Raw genomic sequence first — 19,469 nt, forward strand, 5'->3', positions numbered from 1 at the left:
ATTAGGTCAAGAGTTCTTTTGTACAGAAAAGCCAGCAAGACTCAGGTCTCATGCTAGTCAAAAAAAGAACAGAATCATATCCACAAACTCACATATAACTTTTGAGGTGAGAACATCATTATGTTATAGAATAGGATCCTGTAAGAAGTTTCCATCACAAAAACAGGCGTTCAGTGAGTGGATATATTTTCACCAAGACAGACTTGGTGTTTGATGTCACTGGGCATGGGTAACTAGAAGTCACCTAATGAAATGGAACTACTTACTCAACCAGTGAATCACAACCACCAATTATGTCTCTTGTTAATGCACTATATATATAATTTAATTTTCTTTGACTTATGATTCAGACTTTATGTTTAAAAAACAATGTTTGTACCTCTGATCTCTAGGGCACAGTCTTATTCGTAATGTAAGAAGATGAAGCAAGACATAATGTGCTATGGCAAATACAGATGTTTGCCAGCTTCCAGGAAAGTGGGTCCTCTTCAGATTCCCAAGACTGTTGAAAAACAATTGATAGGGGCCTTGCAATGACATCAGCCAGCATTTTGAGTATTCTCAGATTAATCTCATTAGATCCCATAAAACATTCAAAGAAACAGCTGGCACAGCAGATCCCACACAAATTCAGGGTTGACTGCATGTTATAGATTAGGAACTTCAATGACTGGTAATGTTTTTCAAGTCCCGATCAGAGGAATAAAACTGTAGAAGTTATTAATGTTGAACTGCAATGGCAAATGCAATCTATTTACTTGACTTGGAATAACCAGCAGAGTTAAAACAGCTCATTAATAAAATAAAAAAAAAATTTGTTGGAAAACAGTAACAGCTGATATTAGAGATGAACCACAGATTGAGGTCTCCATTTATCTTGCCACTACACTATCAAAATACAAAAACCTCAGTAATAGGAATGATTTTTCTGAAATCAGTATCTATTTCTCAGCAATGTATTTTAGTCATGCATTTAGATTCAATGAGGTAACATATCCTTAGGTATGAAAATAATATCAGCTGTGTCTTTGAGCAGGGTAGAAAATTCTATCTTCTTTGTTGTTTCAAAGGGACAATGTTACAACTAGGTATTTTTAACCTTTTTTTATTCTTTTGCTTCATCAATGCATGAAAATGGGTTTTTATGAACATTAAAACAGTCAGATATGCAACTATTACAAGGATCCATAATCTAAACAAAATCTAAATGTATTTTGGTAGCTGAATCAAAACTTTTGTTATATAATCATGAAGATTATAGATATAATTCTTTAAAAATACATTTTACAGTTATTGGAAATAAAACAATCATTTGCTTTGATAAAGTTATTTCTTTCTTAGTCAATAGTTCATATTTTACTTTTTTTTTTTCCTACTAGCTTAGTGTGCATCTGTATAAAAGGTATGTAGATAGTATGCAACGGTGCATCTTAATACTGTCTCTAACACCCCCCATAATAGCTTAATTTTAAATATCCAATCACATTCTGTAAATAAACAGCAATTTACTGGGGCAATCAATCACAGACTGAAGTCAATTGACAAAAGCATAGGAATGGATAACATTCAGAGGATACAAAGTAAGGCTTATTTATAGACACTATTTCAAGACCTGGGATAAATTCCTCTTCTGTAACAAAATGAGTATTGGTGATTAAGGAACAACAATCCATGCACATGGAATACAGGAACACATCCCAGTCCGAGTAATGGGGGGAAAAATCCCTGGTGTCCAGATCGTTTGTGAGTTATGTATGGGAATAAATCCGAATTATGGTGAAATTAGGAATAGCAAGGGGTTGGTACAATGTTCTGTTACTAGTAGTATCTTTTGTCCACAGGAATGCTTAAAGTTCTGTTTCTGTATGCAACAAGAAGTGATTTTGAGATCTTTACTCCAACTGAATAGTGAATCAATCTAAATATTTATGAATATTTGCACAATCTGAAGGTGTAAATAATTTACTATTAAAGAGCCTAAGAAAATAAAATCTACATCCTTTCAGAAATTTTACATGGAAATTTTATTTTCATTTTTCTTTTTTTCTCCCAATTGCTTATTATACACAATTTTCATTGTAATTTCCCATAAATATATATGGACAAACTGGACATATTACACAGTAGTATGAGCCTGGAATAGAAGTTAATAAACAAAAATGCATTTAAATACAATTTAATGCAATGCATAAGCATTTTACAGGGTTAATATACATTATGAACAATGAATTTTGTCAGGTCAAAAAAAGGATTTGGCATCTAGAAAGAGAATGTTATCATTCACTCATATCTCTTTGGAACATAAATAGCACCTCTAGCTAATAAATGATTGTCAAAAAAAAAAAATCTAGCCAATATATTCAAGTAAAAACCATACAGTATTGCAAAATACAGAAAGGAAGAAACAATTTTATTAGTCAAAAACAATGGTTACTGCACGTTTAATTATTGCATAGCAATACCAGGTTCTGTTGATAAACTGCAGATATGGTGAACATTCCAAGTAGGCTATAAGTGGAAAATGCAGTTGTATCACGTTTCAAGGAACGGAAGTTATGTATGTGATTTATGCACCACTCTGAAAAATCTCCCAGTAATTTTAAGGTATAACCTTTTTAAAGAGTAAGATCCAAATACAGACTTTTCATGGGCTTGCCTACTTGCAGACAAATTAAAACCACCAAAATCTGTAAAAAGGTATAATACATTGTCAGTGTTTTTAGTGACTAGCGTTCTGGAGAATTTCACATACTAATCTAATAGGAATATTGTTTGCAGGTGCTCGAGTATTCTCACTTTCTGTACTTGTTACAAGAATATCATGTCCACCAATACTTTGTATGAACTGGTCATACATATCACATTAGGTGAAAACTCAGTATATTGGTTGCAGTCTGTTCAGAGATCATTTACGTAACATTTCCACAGCAATGACGCCTCACCAACAAGTTCACCAACAATGTAGGTTTTGCCATCTACCTCAATGAACATTCTCAGTGATCTTAGGCCGCTTTGAATGGAATCATGGTTGGAAACCAGTGTTATGTAATACTGCAGCTTTTTGAATTGATTTCTACTATAAATGAATCTAGCTGAAACTGAAAAATAACATATGCTTTTACAGAAAATCTTCAAATTTTTCTGTCATTTGTGGAAGTTTTTTATTTGCTTACAATTATGTTTTATTTATCAGGCACAATATGCAACTTACTCTAAAACATTATATATATTTTATATATACATAAATATATATAATATATATAAATTAGAGTTTTATATATAGGGGAATACATATATACACACATAACACATCTGCATATATATTCCCTTATATATGTCCATATATACATTCACAGAAGACATAAACCATTTTCTCTGGAAATAAAAAAAATGAAGGTTCTAAACTGCTCAAAGAAGACTTGAAAGGAAATAGATAATTTCCTTTGGGGTTAACAGACTTGTTTGGATATTTACTTAAATATATCCTCTGTATTTCATAATCTACATTCAGAATGTATGGTGGGATTATTTTTATTTATTTACACAGACTATTAATACATATTGTGCGTTAATTTAGGGACTGATTCATTAGGAATATTATGCAGGCATAGTAAATATGCCAGTTGTAACAAATCCTGCATTTGCTGTGTTATACCTGACAGTCCTTAGATTTGGAATGGAGAAAATAAGGCTGAAATCTGCACTGAAGCCACATCACCTCCAATGTCTGATAAAGCTCTTTGACTGGTATTTTTATGTCAGCTTTAGTGGACTTTGTACAAAGTCCTAGAAGGCAAGAATGGCTTGAAGATTATCTTTGAAGGAACATTCATCTCTGGTTTTGAAAAGAGAATATGAAGAATAATTGTCATTCCTTGGCCCCAATCTAATATTTTGTGACTACTTCCTTCAACTGCCACATAAAAAAAAAAAAAAAAAAAAAAAAAAAAAAAAAAAAAAAGCAAGCTAAAATCTGCTATTATTTCTAAATCAGGAACACAATTTCTTTTCAGGGATGCAAAATGCAAAATCTTCTGTAATAATTTCAAAAACTGTTTGGATATATTAACTTTGTTAATTTCCCTAACTCAGAAATTGTATGAAAACAAAAAAGAAAAGCAGACCAGCAACTCACAGAAAGATCAATAGACTCTGGATATCTAAAGGACATGTTGAGTTTTTATACCACATCGGTGATGCAAAAACTTCCCAGGTATGGGTTAAGAATAAGGATATGCCAACTGATACAAAGATGTGGTCATAGATGCACTGTCTAGAAAACAGAAGTGTAAGCAGCTTAAAATATTTGGGAGACTTTCTATTAGTCTATACAGGTTTTACCATTATGCATTTTGTTAACTTTATTCTTCCAGGGTTGTGCAAGTCTCCAAACTTCAACTGAGAGGTAGATGATAAGAAAAATTTGAACTGCAAAAATACAACATGCAAATTATGTTGAAATCACACAGCAATGTTTATGCAAACTCTGATCAAAAATGTGACAGTACATGCAAGCACTTTCATTATATATATATTTGCACAAATATCAGAAATGCACCCACCCCCCAAAAAAATCCAAACAGCCTTTTTAAAACTCATAAGCCATCACTGAAAATAATTATTTTAAAATTCCCTTTATATTCCTCTCTGTGAATAGAAAAATAGTCATCTATAGAGAAACTAACAAAAATTGCCTGATTCAATTTTGTTATAGGCAAAATTATCAGTGTCATTTATAGCATGTTCATCTATAAAAGTGGTGACTTACTTTGTTTAGTGAAATCCTGATAGCAGTCCAAAATCTGGCTGCATGTGGTATCTGTAACTTATGTATTCCAGTAATATCTCTCCACTGATATTCACAACCAGACATGAAAGAAGCAAGTGAAAAATGTTGCGTTTGGCAACATAGCAAATGTGTCATTTCAGGAAAAACAACAAGAAAGAATTAACGATATGTCACTACATACCCAGTAAAAAATTTTTTGCGTTACATCAAAATCAAGTATGGGGTAGTGGAGGTGGGGAACGTTTAAAAGGAACACAAATTCTCTAGGAGGAACAATCATGTACACAATGCCAAATGTTTTTTAAACACAGAGGATGCTGATATGCAACACAACCATTAAAATTCATGTCAATTTTGAATCAATGTCAGTGAAACTGCTGCCATTCACTTCAGCAGTAAAATAAAGCTGAACTTCCTCTCAATAAGGACAGCATCACTTAAAAAAAATCTATTTCAAGATGAAGTAAGATTTTCCCTAGCTCTGTCTAAACAGTTTACAAAACACACTCCTAGAATGAAAGCATTGTAGTCTTTCATATAAAAAGATGCTTTTCTGAATATTATGGAAATACAGAACTAACAACAATTGAAATCACAGTTGAATGGGGAGAGATGGGAGGGGGGAAACTGTGATATGTTCCTGAATTAGTACTGAGAATTACTAGTGAGGAGTCTATCTCTGGAGCTGGAAAGGGCAATAGAGGAGAATTCTCCAGCTAATAGAGTATACGACGTAAAAAACCAAATGACTAAGAAGTATCTGGATGAGTACTTTAAAACAACTTGAAATTTAACCCTGATATTAAATTGGGGAAAATCTAATTGATGCTATCCCACCTTTCTACAAGTTTTAAAATTTTGGCATTATTTTTTCTAGAGGAGAAAAAGGGTAATCAAGCTTAGCAATACTGTGGCAGAGAAATTAAAATAATGAAGTATACATGAGTATACATGAGAATAAAACCAATTAAAGATTTGCTTGCACTGATTGAGACTACAGATTCTTAGAGTGCATAAGAGATCCATGTTAGGAAGTTTGAGTACATTTCTTCATCACTGATCAGGGGAATGTCTTAGTCCTGACCCTTCAGCTGTTCAAACTGAGGATGAGGTAATTAAGGGAAACCAGAGCAATTTAGAGAGGTAATGTATATACCCAGGTCTAATCTCAAAAGCAGAAAGGTAATGATGAAATTACTTACAGTACAAATTACAGGTCAGCGCAAGTAGGAGTGATATTCAGGAGTTTTTTAGGCAAGTTCTACTCATTTTGCTACTTTGATGCTCAGAATAAAGTTGATTCAAGGCAATTTATTATTATTATTACTTTAGAAATAAGAGCTACCTAACTAGGCAATTTCCCCTTTAGGACCTGTTATTTGGAAGACACAGGCGTTTAATTTGAGGCAGTTTTTGCATAGATATAGTTCCAATTTTCTTCATTCATCTCTGGGTTTTAACTTCTTTAATATTCCGTAGTATCAAGGCTATGCTGATGAGTTTTATCTTGTTGCTATTATTAAGAGAAAGAGTAATGAAAGAAGTATAAGGAACTGTTTAACTTGACTCTTCCTACTTTCTATGGCTCTAGTAGCCTGTCATATCATTTTCCCTTATGGGATTAAAAACTGCACATTGGTGAGTGGTGGTAAAGCAGCTCTTGTGCTCCTATTGCCTTTTAACATAATGGACCAGAGATGAAAGAGTAGCATCTCTGTAGAGTGTTTATGGAAATTTTTATTTCCTCTGAGATAGTAACATAATTTTTGCTACTGGTGGTCAAGTGTGTCTATGGCTCGAGGAACTTTGTTTTTCCCTTATTTCCTATGCCATGTTGTTTTGTATTCTGAGATCCTGCATAGAACAGGCAAGTTGCCTGCATATTTCCTGAGAGACTTCTTTTTATCATAATTTTTCTGAATCCTTTATTTACTCAACAGCAACTTTAAATAGCATTCAGTCAAAAGCTGATACTTCTTGTCTTCTACCCTGTATTCCTAATCATGCTGCCTTTTTGCAAAGAGATAATAAGCACCAACTTTACCTCAGACATTTTGGTTCAGCTCCTGTGTTAATCTCTTTTCAAATAATCTCTACCTCTCTATCAGGGGCTGTCAAGAGCAGAGTGATATTTGTAGTGACTACTCTTCAGCTAAAATTTCAGTGCATCTTTCACAATCCAGTATTTATAACTGATAATCCTCACTGCATGAAAGCTTAGTGTCCATGAAGCTCATCACTTTCTGGCTGCACTTATGGGCACATAAGGCCTTCACAGACCCTGGAATTCACTCAGTAAGTTTGCACAGCCAAAAAGAGCATTGCTTTCATGTCATGGGGTGCTGGCAAGGCTAAGGTTCAGAGGGAGATGCAATGCATTTACTTCCTCTCTGAAGCTGGGAGTTGGGAGAGGAACTGTAATTTTACTGGGACTGAATCATTCCCCTTTACAGAGTATATGGTTCAAATCTGAACATGCATCTTGTATTTTCTCCCAAAACTCTGAAATGTATATATTTTGTTTCTGATGCTCCTAAAAAATCACATGAGTTGTTGGAGAATTTTTGTTTTCCTGAATATAACTAGGTAAAAAGTAGGTATCAAATTCTGTACCAGGCTGAGAGTAGATTTATGATGTTTCTCCCCAAAACAGTGATGAGAAAATTAAAAAATTCAGCACTACTGTGGAACTTTATAAAATGATAAACTAGCAAAATAGAAGCAAGCACTATCAACATTTTTAGAAAAAAATAAAATAATATTGAACATAATAATATTAAGAAGAAACTGTCTTAAAATCCCTCCCATATCTACTAGATTTCACGATTGATTTTTTAATTTGGTTATTGGCACTTCAAAGTGTGTTTATCACAGTTAGCTCTCTGTCCAATATATTTCCAACTTTTTGAGATTTAGAAGAGGACTAAAATGAATAATTTTCTTTTCTTGGAATTGAGTGTAGGTGTGTCCTGCATAAACAGTGCATAAATGTTTTATGAATCAGACCCTTAATTTTCACAATTTTTGAGGCATTTATAAGGATCCCTCCAAAATTAATAGCACCCTTCCTTACCTAGAAATAGAACAGAAATAATTTCAAATATCACTTTCAAAAGCTTGCACTTTTAACTTTCAAATGCAATACTAGATGATTTCGGTAATATAAAACTTCAAATTTATGCTTTCTTTTGTCTAAAGGAATAGGAACAATAGTACATTCAAATTTACATGACAATCTGTGTGAAATTGTAGACAAAAGACTGAACATCCTGCAAAAAACTGATGTGTCAACATAAAGCTTCTAGACTGGCATTGTCAAGGTGCCTTGCAGCATTTTTGCTCAAAGCAGCACTACAAAAAAAAAAAAAAAAAAAAAAAAAGAAGTAGCTCTTCACTAAATTCCAGGGACAGGGAAGTGGGAACTGGTATGAGGCTGCCTGTCTGCAAAGATCTGAAGTTAGATCTTAAATCTCCTCTCAGGAAACCATCAAACAACTAACAATTTGTCAATAAAGCCAAGCATTGACTTTTGAAGTCACTGGCATGAACATTAAGGCCACAAAAGCCAAGGGTTAGTATCCTTTTAACATCAGCAGATTATGAATCTAGTCCCTTTAGGAAAATGGCTTCATAGTCTGATACAGATCCTTCAGCTACACAGGAATACATAGTCAAACAAACTGATTGCCACTCTTGTCAGAAATGTAAATCTTGGGTTTAAACCTTTTATGTACAGGCAGATTTTAGAATAGTTTGAATTAGCAAGGTGTGAACATACTTTGAATTCAAATGTATATGTTGAAGTACTATGTAATCAGCTACTACTGGAGGAAACTACTTCTGGAATATATTATAAATCAGCTTTTTATTGTATTTTAGAGGTGTGTTCACCAATTATTTGTCTCCTACACTTAATTTTTATATCCGTAATTGCTTATGCAGACATATTTTTCATCTAGTGGGTGTACAAAAGAGAAGAATGTGTCAGTGTGCTTCAGTCAGGTATTATATCTCTTTTGAAAGAAATCTTGGACTTTATGTTCTCTTTAATACTAGTGGTAAGCACAGTTTGGGCAGATTATTTTGATAGACTTTAACCTCATTGTAAAGATGAATGCAAGTATCTTCCCAAATAAGAGTAGGAGATACTTTTGCATTAGATATACTTCTGAAACAAAACTGTTTGTCATTGGAAGGCTTTATAGCCTGGTTTATCTGACTCTTGATTGTCCAGAGTCAAAATTTAATGGACTCATTTGCATTGAGTCACTATCTCTGTAATGGTAAATTTGTATCACTGAAACAAATAAGCTGTAGATAGTAATTTAGCTTAGAGCCTTGCCATAGGGCAAAAATCTGTTCCCATCCAATATTGTGACTGATCATTATTACCACAAAACCTGGCCTGTGCCTTGAAGACATATTCCTAATGGAAGTCATAAATGTTGCCTTCTGAGCGATATTTCAGATTAAATATTGGTTTCCCTTTCTGACGGATCTTCAAGAGCTTTATCAGCTCTGCTAGAAGCATCTTCATTCTCATTGTTTGTTAATGGTTCTGCTTCCTTTGGGTCAGCGTTCTTCTGTGCTTTCTGCTTCTCGTCTTCCAACTTCTTTTCTTTTGCCAAAAGCCTGTAGTTGATGGCATTGCCAATGAACAACCAGATACTGGCCACAGTCACAATCACTCCGCAGACAAAATACATGTACTGATATTCCCCAGTAACATCTACTAACCAACCTGAAATACAAAGAGGAGTGAAAAAGAATATTTAGGCTAGGATACAAAATATAATCCAAATCTTTCCCTTAAAGAAATATCTATATATTTTTTGATTTTGAAGTTGTAGCAGAGACCCATTTTCAACATGTTAAAATTGTCTAACATAGATAGTGGAACTCTTTAAAAATCCCTTTATTAGTCAAGATAGCAATTGCCATTGAAGACACTGACAATAATAAAATATTGAAGAACAAACTAAGTAAAGATAAATGAATAATGGCAGACTTGAATGAATAATTTCAGCTCTTTTATTTTCATTCTTTCATTGCCTTATTATTTTATTCACTTTCTAATTATGTTTCCTATTGTTTGGAGTGACAGTCTGACACTCACTGAGGCTACATAAAGACAATAGGATGAAGAGGTATGTGCCTTTTTAGGCTGCTGTCTCTGTGCATCAGCTGCCTGCTTTTCAAGTTTACTTTCCTGTGACTGATGAAAGAGATAGAAAGGCTGGTACCTTCAGCCATCACGTTCAACAACTGAGTTTTAAACTCTGAGCTCTGTACCTAAAACTTACATTCAGACCTCTGAGATAAATTTCTTTATGTCTAGGAGAGTAAAATATAAGAGTTCTTCCAATTTATGAGGCCTTCCTTCTAAATTTTCCCAGCTCCTAAATTAACATCTGTACATATCCAAGTATTTAGCTCTGAACTTTCCTACACTATAAATGAAACTCACAGGGTAACCTGCACACTTCAATTTCACATGTATTTAGATGCTTTTACTGGGTTGAAAACATAATGCTATTCTATCCACCTGATACATATTTACAAACCATGACATTATTCCAGACTTTTCTTTTTTATCACAAACATAGTGTTAGGACAAACTCAAATAGCACTGCAAGTGTACAATTTACCTATTAGTGTAAATTGTGCAATTTTCTGATTTTTATCAATGAGCAGTCTTATAAAATATATTTCAAAACAAAATTAAGAATTAGCAATGCTTCAGCATATTATTTTAAAACATGTGAACTCGTCAAAATTGGAGCTTAGCTTTTCCATGTGCTCATCCCCTTTGTTGCCTCGATTTAACAAGTTAAATCAATTATTCATATTGTTGTAACACAAAAAAGTGTTTTCCAAAACTCCTGAAAACTTAATGTACTGAAAAATAAATAACTGTGGAAGTTACTGCTCCATAAATATTAGATTTAATATCTTTTGAGTTGATACTGATTTCAGAACCTGACTGAAAAGGCTGGACTCCAGTGGTTACAGGCTCAGACCCCCCACTAGGTGGCATAGAAAGAGTCTGTGTGAGGATATAGTTTGCTCTACCTTTGTCAAAGTGGATTTGTATGTTAAATGACAAGAAAAATATGGAATGCTTTAGAAGTATTAAAAATTTACTTGTACAAATATTATTTTACTGAAGTGAGTGGAATTGTTTTGGCATATTCAGAATTGCATACAATTGCAATGCTATTTTCGTAGAAATACTGACAGTAATCTGAAGTACTTTGGTATATATAAATGCTTTTAGGCACACATAACCTTGCTGACTTCTGAGGCAGTGCTCATGTGAGTAGAGTATATATTCATAAGGCTGGCAAACTAACTATCTTTATATTCTCATATTGTTGGGCTAATACTGTAACACACACCAAGATACACACCAATTCTTCCCAATAAAATTAGAGCATCTATTTTTTAATCTCTTATATCATCAGAAATCTCAATAATATAAAGCTACTATCAGCGTTACTGAATACTGCATTTACAAAGCATTAAAAGCTAGCAAGCAAACAAAAAAGCTAGCGAACAGAAAATACCTTCTGAAAATACTTTCTGAAAATATTCATTTTTGCTGCTAGAAGCCCAAATGTTATGATTATGTTCTAAGTGATACACCTAGGCTCCCTTTAAGGTCCCCTTACACTTGAAAAGAGAAGTTGGTGGCACTGACATCTTTCAGTCAGTTGACACTCTGAATTGCTTTGCCCACACCTACTGGCTATAGAAACAGGCTAAAGGATTGGCTGTGAGCACAGCTGGGATGTGAAATCATGCCAGAGTGCAATGGTCCACAACACCCTGATGGAATCCCACCACGTGTACACCCTGCCTAAAATGCTGAGCAGGCCTGTGTTCCTTCTCACACTTTCCTGTTTTTTTTTTTCCTCTCTGGAAATGCCAATTCTCTCTGTTTAGATAAATTAAAATTGTTTAAGCACGTGTAAGTGAGCACTTTCCAAGCTGCCCCTGGGCTGGAGAAAAGTAACTGATGCAGTTATTTTTTACTATCAGTCTGTTACGGTACATTCCTAGTCACAGTGAAAACATTAAATAACATTAAGAAAAATGTTTATATTAGTTCAATGTTACATTGCAAAATTATGCTGTAATGTTGGAAAAAAATGGAAAGAAATAGATTCTTACCTCCTAGAGGAGGGCCTATGAGCACAGGGCAACATTCCACAATGGTGACAAGTCCCACTGCACTGGAAAATCTGGCAGCTCCAACAAGGTCCATCAATGTCTCAAAAAGAACACTGCTAACCATTCCAAATGCAAACCCAAAAAATACAGCATATATCACCAAGCCAGTATAATTTTTTGCCAGTGGACACAAGATATGACAGACGCCATTGTACAAGACAGCAAAACTAAAAAAATACTGAATCTTTGGCCGGATAAACCTGGAGTTAGCTACAAGTCCCATGGAAGGCCTAGCAAACATGTCTACAAAGGCTAAGATTGAGAGCAAAAATGCAGCAGAATATTCATCAATTCCCTTGTGCTTGGCATAAGGAGCCAAGAATACTATTGGAGCAAAGAAACCAATAAACATAATGACATTTCCTGACAAATATATCAGAAACCCTCTGTGTTTGAAGAGGGACAGATCTAGATACTTATTCATAGTTTGCCAACAAGACTTCTTGTTGTTTTTGTGCAAGACAGAATCTCCTGTGCCTTTTTCAACATCTTTTTTCACAGGAGGGGCTTTTTTCGGTCCAACAGGTCTCATAAGTGACCCAGCCACACAGCAGTTCAAAAGAAGTCCTCCCAGAATAAGAAAGCTTCCTTTCCAGCCAAAAGCATTAAAGAGGAACTGATTGAGAGGTGCCAATGTGCTCAGAAACACAGGACTTCCAGCCATTGCCAATCCATTAGCAATGGGACGCTTCTTATAAAAATACTTGCCAATCATGGTCAAGGCAGGCTGTAAGTTGAATGCTAAACCCAGACCTAAACAACACATAAAAGACAATATTATTGCAGGTCATGCAATGAAAAACACATCCCACCTCTTATAAGTTATTTTTAAAATGACCACTATCCAATCCAGTGATTCAATACAGAAACCCACTAGCATCAGAGAATGAAAAACAGCCTCATTGCTGTCTATGAGTGTTCATTAAAAGACTGACATGGTGGCATTTGGCCATTTTCCCCAGTAGCCCTGCACTGAAAGCCAAAACTCCTTTTTGTTTTTCAGCAATGATAGAGACAGGGGAATCACATACAGGAGAATGATGGCATCAGTGCCTTGACTCACCATTTTTATATCTGCTAAACTATAACACAGTTCTTTCTTGGCTCATTTAACAAAAGTTATTAAATGTCACCTCAGCTACAATGAATGTAGGGTTTATTTAAATGCATAAATCTCCTAATTTCTTATTTACCACCATAATTAAGATCCAACTTGTCTGCAAAACTGGAGCATAAAATGGCAAATTATTTTCCAGCAGATTCAGCTCTCCTTCCCCAGGTCACTATTAAGGAGTTGTAAAGGACACACATGGGAGCAGACCATCCCCCACATCAGCTGAGATTATAAACTGAACTCGAAGCTGAACTTCTAGGCCTCCTCTCTGTATTAAGGCATTTAAGCCATAAACTCTAATATGCATCTGCTTGATGGTACAGAAGAGAAGCTTTCTTCCTTGATAGGCCCATTCCCAGACTCTGGCTTTGCTCTTTCAGTAGGCACCAAGTTTAGGTGTCAAAAATAAGAGTTTTAAGGATTAATCACTGAATAAAAGGACTCCTTTAGTCCCAACACAAAGGAAGATGACACTGAACATACAGGTATTATCTGATTCATTTAATACCTGCCAATATTTCACCTCTCCTTCCTTATTCTGAGAAGGGAGTTTTAAAAAAAACCCACAACTTTTAATAGGGAGATTCCTTCATTTACTGGCATTACAGTAACTTTAAGTCATTGCTTAGGCAACATCTAGGCCTTTCACAGATGATTATGAATAATTTTATTTGGTGATTGACCATGGGGATTTTAAACAGAAAATTACTGAACTGAGAGTTGTTATACTTTTCTGTTAGAGTATATGTATGTACAAACCTACAGAAAGCTGGTACAACCTTTCACTATTCTACTAGAATTTGGCTAGCCTCTGCCACCCTGTCTGCCATGCAACATGATTAAAAGCTAAAACAACAAATGTGAAATTGCACACAAATGACTGTAATAAGTGCTGTCATGAGCCAATCTATTTTTATACTATAATTATAGTGCAATATGGAAAAGTACCTATATACAGCATTTATTGAATAAATTCATCAATTGTTTCTGAATTGTCCTAAGAAATAATTTAACATCATAACAGTTGATGTAAAGGATTAGATAGTTCAGCTGAAATTAACTGATCTTACTACCTTCTTGGATTGCATCTGTACACAGAGAATTCTTCATCAGTGAGGCTCATTTTACAATATTATAAATAGTTTGATATAACATAATATAATATAACCTTTTAAACAGGACTCTTACCTCCAACCACACCAATACATATATACAGTTCAAGGACGCTATTGCAGAAAGAGGATGCAATCATTCCAAAAGAACACAGGATACCCCCTGCTATCATCACAGGCCGGCTACCATACTTATTCACCAAAATGCTGCTTATGGGACCTGTTGGTAGAAAGAAAATGCAATTTCAGATATCAGGTAGCTCTATCTTTGTATTTACAACATGTTGGAATGTATTCCTCTTCTATCCTGGAAAAAGTTAAATTTTTTCTACACCAATCTGTCTTACAAACACACTGTGAGTTTGCAGATACAAGACTGGGTGTGGATATACTGCCTCCATGACAATATAAATATTGATTAGTTATGGAGAGAGATGAAAAAACTAAAGATACCAGACAAGCAAGAATGATTGTTAGAGTTCATGAACAATCAATACCAAGATTGGTCAATGGAAGTTTTGAAAGTCCTGGGACTGAAAAATTTCAAGTTTGATACAGGTGTCAAAACTCCGCAGAGCAGGAGGAACCTCCAGGCAAGCAGAATTACTAAAATTACTTAATACTGCAGCAAGTCCTGTACCCCTACTTAGAACCACACATAAGCTTAAAAATATTGTCAAATCAGAACATAAATCTCTAGCCCCTGAGGCTTGCTTTCCCTTACCTCATCAAGAGGGGAGTGTTAATGGGCAGTAAGATGACTATAGGCTGTCTGGGAAAATTAAAATGTGGTTTAGCATAAAAACCTATAAACTTTTAAAATATTGGTATAGGCCCATTTTTCAGTTTCAACTGCAATTCAGTTTATGGTATAATTACATCCATACTAACCAAACAGCTAGCATGTCATTTAGCATGACATACATTATATGTTTTTGAACAAGCATGGCTAGAATAGATGGTGTGCTACATATCAAAATTAAGAGGTCGTCAAAGCTTGTCCTGCCCAGCATCTGACTGCACTATATTTGGCCCAAACCATTACAAATAGTCTTGCTTTTGCACTAATGAAAGTAATCCAATACAAAAATTTAAAAAAATAAAAGCAAAGAACCCAAAAAAACCAACATTATAAAAAGCAATGCATTTCAAACTTAAGATAGAGCAGGCACCTAGCACAAAGTGGAATGCCTTGTTTTACATTTAAGTTCACTGCAAGTTGTTCACTAAACTGCTAACAGTTTGAAGTCTCTGTTTCTACAGATATCTAAAGGAATAAATACCAGAAACTTCATGCAGTGAAAAGCCAAATCCAATGAAATTTAAAAGTGTGCTTTCATAGGTGAACTTATACTTTAGACTCCACTCTTCAAATTACCTTAAATGTATTAGAGTATTATTATTGATAGATTGCAAATGTCAATTATTATTTGCATGTACACAACATAAGTCTTAAGAATATGTCAAATAATTAATTTTTCCCTTACTTATGGAAACAAGCTTCTACAATAGAGTTGCCCTGTTCCTGACTGTCCTTTCTAATAACTCATTAATACAGAGATCAGCTTGAAATTAACTTGACTGGAAGGTAAAGATTTGAGTGATATTTGTATTTACGTTTGTGTATTCATTAAACAGCTTGAGTCCCAAGGAGTCTTAAGCATAAGCATATATTGAAGCTTACAGACTTAAACATCCACAGCATGGAATGGACACCCAAATAGACAACAGCCCAGGGATCTATTAAAAGACTTTAGAACACTTATAAAGTCCTAAAACATTTAACTGACAGCTTTTTTGATGACATAACTAACATTTCTTTATTTCCATCTGAGGGGAACCACTAAGCCGAACTGTGACAAGCAAGGCTTTCTCCTTTGAGACCACGTGAAGTAAGCAGTGAAACATGGAAGAATGCAGTTTTTTATTTATAGAGGTATGTTTGGAAAATCAGTGATTGGGCTCATGTCTGAGTCAGAAAGGAAGCCCTTTTGCAACATGTAAACAATAGAAATAGTTTCCCTGAGTAAAAAAAAAGAAGAACCTTTTAACTGGAAATCTCTTTTTAACTCAAAGCAAAAAGTTTCATACCAGAATAAAATAACAGTTATAAGTTTGAAAATACATAAATCTAAGGCAAGTAAAAAAATCTAATTTTTGTTATTACTAAACACAGTAACAGTATTCACATAAGACATATCAAAAATTATTTAAAAAAATTTTTAGAAAATATTTTCCTAGTTCTTCTTCCTGTGATGTATTTACAAAATTGAAAATGAAATATTTGTTTAGTATTTCCTAACAGAAATTTCCTTACCAGGAACAGGAAAACTGCATCTCTGCAGATCTTCACTGAGGCAGTTAGGCTGGGACTTTAAGTTACAGCTTTCCAGATCAAAGCACGTAATCTTAGCTTCACCTACAAGACCTAATAGCTGAGCTCAAATATGCATGTATTAATTTAGGTAGGTTGTCCAAACCTGACTCTTACTTTCAGATTACATAAATCTGGAATGTATGATGAATTTAAAAATCATTTAAACATAATACTCTCTTTGAGATGTTTTCTTTAAGTTAATGATGTGTACTTACCACCACAGCTCCACTTAATTTGAGGTTTTCTTTATGTATATTCCAGTATTTTGATTTAAAATTTGTGCATGTGGGAAATATTAATTTTTCTGCAAGCCATAAAGTCAGTTTAAGATCCCTAAATTATCTAGGAAGTCTTCTAACTCTTCTAATGTGATAAGTAATCTAAACATTTCATTCTGACATATGTGCATACACTTGGTTATGAAGTCTCATAAAATAATGCATATTCATGCCTTAACATTGATGATTCTACATAAATTCCACCTGTTTTCCTGTCATCATATGTTTTATAGCCTTGTACAAATTTCGTGTCACATTTAACACCTTCTACAGTTATTTAAGCAATGCTCCCATGCCAGCATAGTTCTAAATTCTTTGTGTATTCTTTCTTTTTAGATGAAGGAAGATTAAGCTGTTTAAATATGATTACACACAAGCCAAAACCTTGCTATACATTAATGTATGTTAATGCACTAAAGGATTGCTGGATCTCTGAGTCTACTTTTCCCAGAGCTTGAAGTAACTGCATAACAGATGTTAAGTCAGGAGACCCATAAGAATATTTACTGTGTTCTCTCCCTTAACACCCACAAACCATCAGCCACAAAAGATTATATACTCCCTGAACCAAATTTAAGACCATTATCGTAATATGCTAACAATCTCACAGCTGTATTTTTGTTTTATATCTTTCTGTTTCAGGCAAAGGACCAGGCTGTGAGAAGGTATAAGACAGCAACTGTAACCAGCACCACTAAAAAACAATTTTAGGAAGGGCTGTGCTTTGTAAGAAAGAAATAGCTGCTTTTCACATTGTTTGTCATAATGCCAAGGAAAAAGTGGCAAAAGTAATTTCAGCTGTGTGATCAGAGATGAGATCATGCATTTTGGAGCTGTTTATGATGTTTCATACAAAGTTTGTAACACTGTGACACCTATGTTCTGTTTCAATGGCTCAAAAGAGCATTTAATTGCACTTGTGCACAGAGAAGTTGTGGGTGCTGAGAGTACATTTACATTAACTGTCATGAAAAAAATCTTCCCTGTGAGGCTGGTGAGGTGGTGGAAGGGGTTCCCCAGAGAAGCTGCAGCTGTCCCATCCCTGTGACTGTTCTAGGCCAGCGTGAATGCGGCTTTGAGCAATCTGGTCTACTGGCAGGTGTCCTGTCCATGGCTGGGGGATTGGAACTGTATCATACTAAATCATCATAGAATGGCCTGGGTTGGAAGGAACTTTAAAGGGCATCTAGTTTCAAACCCTTCAAGGTTAGTTGCAAAAAGTCTCTCTCCATCTTGCAGGCTCCCTTCAGGTGCCGGAAGGCCACGATTAGGTTACCCCACAGCCCTCTCTTTTCCAGGCTGAACAATCCAAATTCTCTCAATCTTTCCTCACAGGAGAGATGCTCCATCCCTCTGATCATCTTGGTGGCCTCCTCTGGACTTGATCCAACAGGTCAATGTCCTTCCTGTTCTGGGGGTCTGACAAAAGCATGCAGCACTGCAGCTTGCAGAATTTAGGGACAGAACAGAGCAGAGCAGAGAACAATCTCCTCCTTGGCCCTGCTGCCCACCCTGCTCTGGATGCAGCCCAGGACACGTTTGGTTCTCTGTGCTGTGAGTGCCAATGGCTGGGTCATGTCCAGCCTCTCCTCCACCAGCACCCCCTTCTCAGCAGGGCTGCTCTCCATCTGTTCATCCCCAGCCTGTGTTGGTACCAGGGTTTGTCCTGATCCAGGTGCAGCACCTTGCACCTGGCCTTGTTCAACCTCATGAGATTCCCTCAGGCCCAGTTCTCAAGCCTGTCCAGGTCTGGATGGCATCCTGTGCTTCAGATGTGTCAACTGCACACCTCAGCTCAGTGCCATCTGCAAATGTGCTGAGGGTGCCCTTGATCCCTTCATCCCTGTCATAATGAAGATACTAAGTATTATAATAATAAATAAGATCCCAGTGCAGACCCTTGAGAGACAGCACGTGTCACAGATGTCCACCAGGACTGTGAGCCATTAACCACTGCCCTCTGGATGTGGCTGTCCAACCAATTCCTTATCCAGCTAAGAGTTCACTCACCAAGTCCATCTCTCTCCAATTTAGAGACAAGGATGTGAGGAATCAGGTCAAAGGATTTACAGAAATCCAGAGGGATGACATCTGTAGCCCTTCCCCTGTCCACTGATAAAGTCACTGCATCATAGAAGGCCAATAGGTTGGTCAGGCAGGACTTGTCTTTCATGCAGCTGTGCTGGCTGTCCTGAATCACCTCCCTGTTTTCCATATGCCTTAGCAAAGCTTCTAGGAGGAGCCGTTCCATTAGTGCTAGTTTAGATTTCTCACTGCTGTAATTTAATGATATAATTAGAGAGCACTCCGTAATTTGTTTCACACAGTGCCAGTGCATTTATGCTTTTTATTTGCTACCTCTGGTAATTTTAGTATGTAAATAAAGATAAACTTTCCTGATAAAAAGGTAATTTTTTAACATATATTGACAATGTCATCACAGTGTTCATAGTGTCATCAATCCAAAGCAACATGAAATGACTCAGTCTGAACAATATGACATTTATTTAAATGAAGTGAATTGCTGAAAGAAGTTGAAAATAAATGGAATAATATTTAAAATTGC

General features: G+C 35.4%; 1 protein-coding gene across 2 annotated transcripts in view; it reads right to left on the reverse strand.

Moving 5' to 3' along the window:
* Window positions 1-2,389: 2,389 nt before the first annotated feature.
* The window catches only part of SLC16A7 (solute carrier family 16 member 7), an 81,672-nt gene continuing 64,592 nt past the window's right edge, over window positions 2,390-19,469 (reverse strand). For both annotated transcript variants that reach the window (XM_083859268.1, XM_083859269.1), the window contains exons 3-5: window positions 14,325-14,468; window positions 11,963-12,775; window positions 2,390-9,530 (exon numbers count right to left, since the gene is read on the reverse strand). In XM_083859268.1, coding sequence (XP_083715394.1) covers window positions 9,259-9,530; window positions 11,963-12,775; window positions 14,325-14,468 — 1,229 coding nt within the window. In that variant the 3' untranslated portion in view covers window positions 2,390-9,258. The remainder of the gene's footprint in view (window positions 9,531-11,962; window positions 12,776-14,324; window positions 14,469-19,469) is intronic.

Source organism: Zosterops lateralis, assembly GCF_965231275.1.
Source record: "Zosterops lateralis genome assembly, chromosome: 4".
Taxonomy (NCBI): Eukaryota; Metazoa; Chordata; class Aves; order Passeriformes; family Zosteropidae; genus Zosterops; species Zosterops lateralis.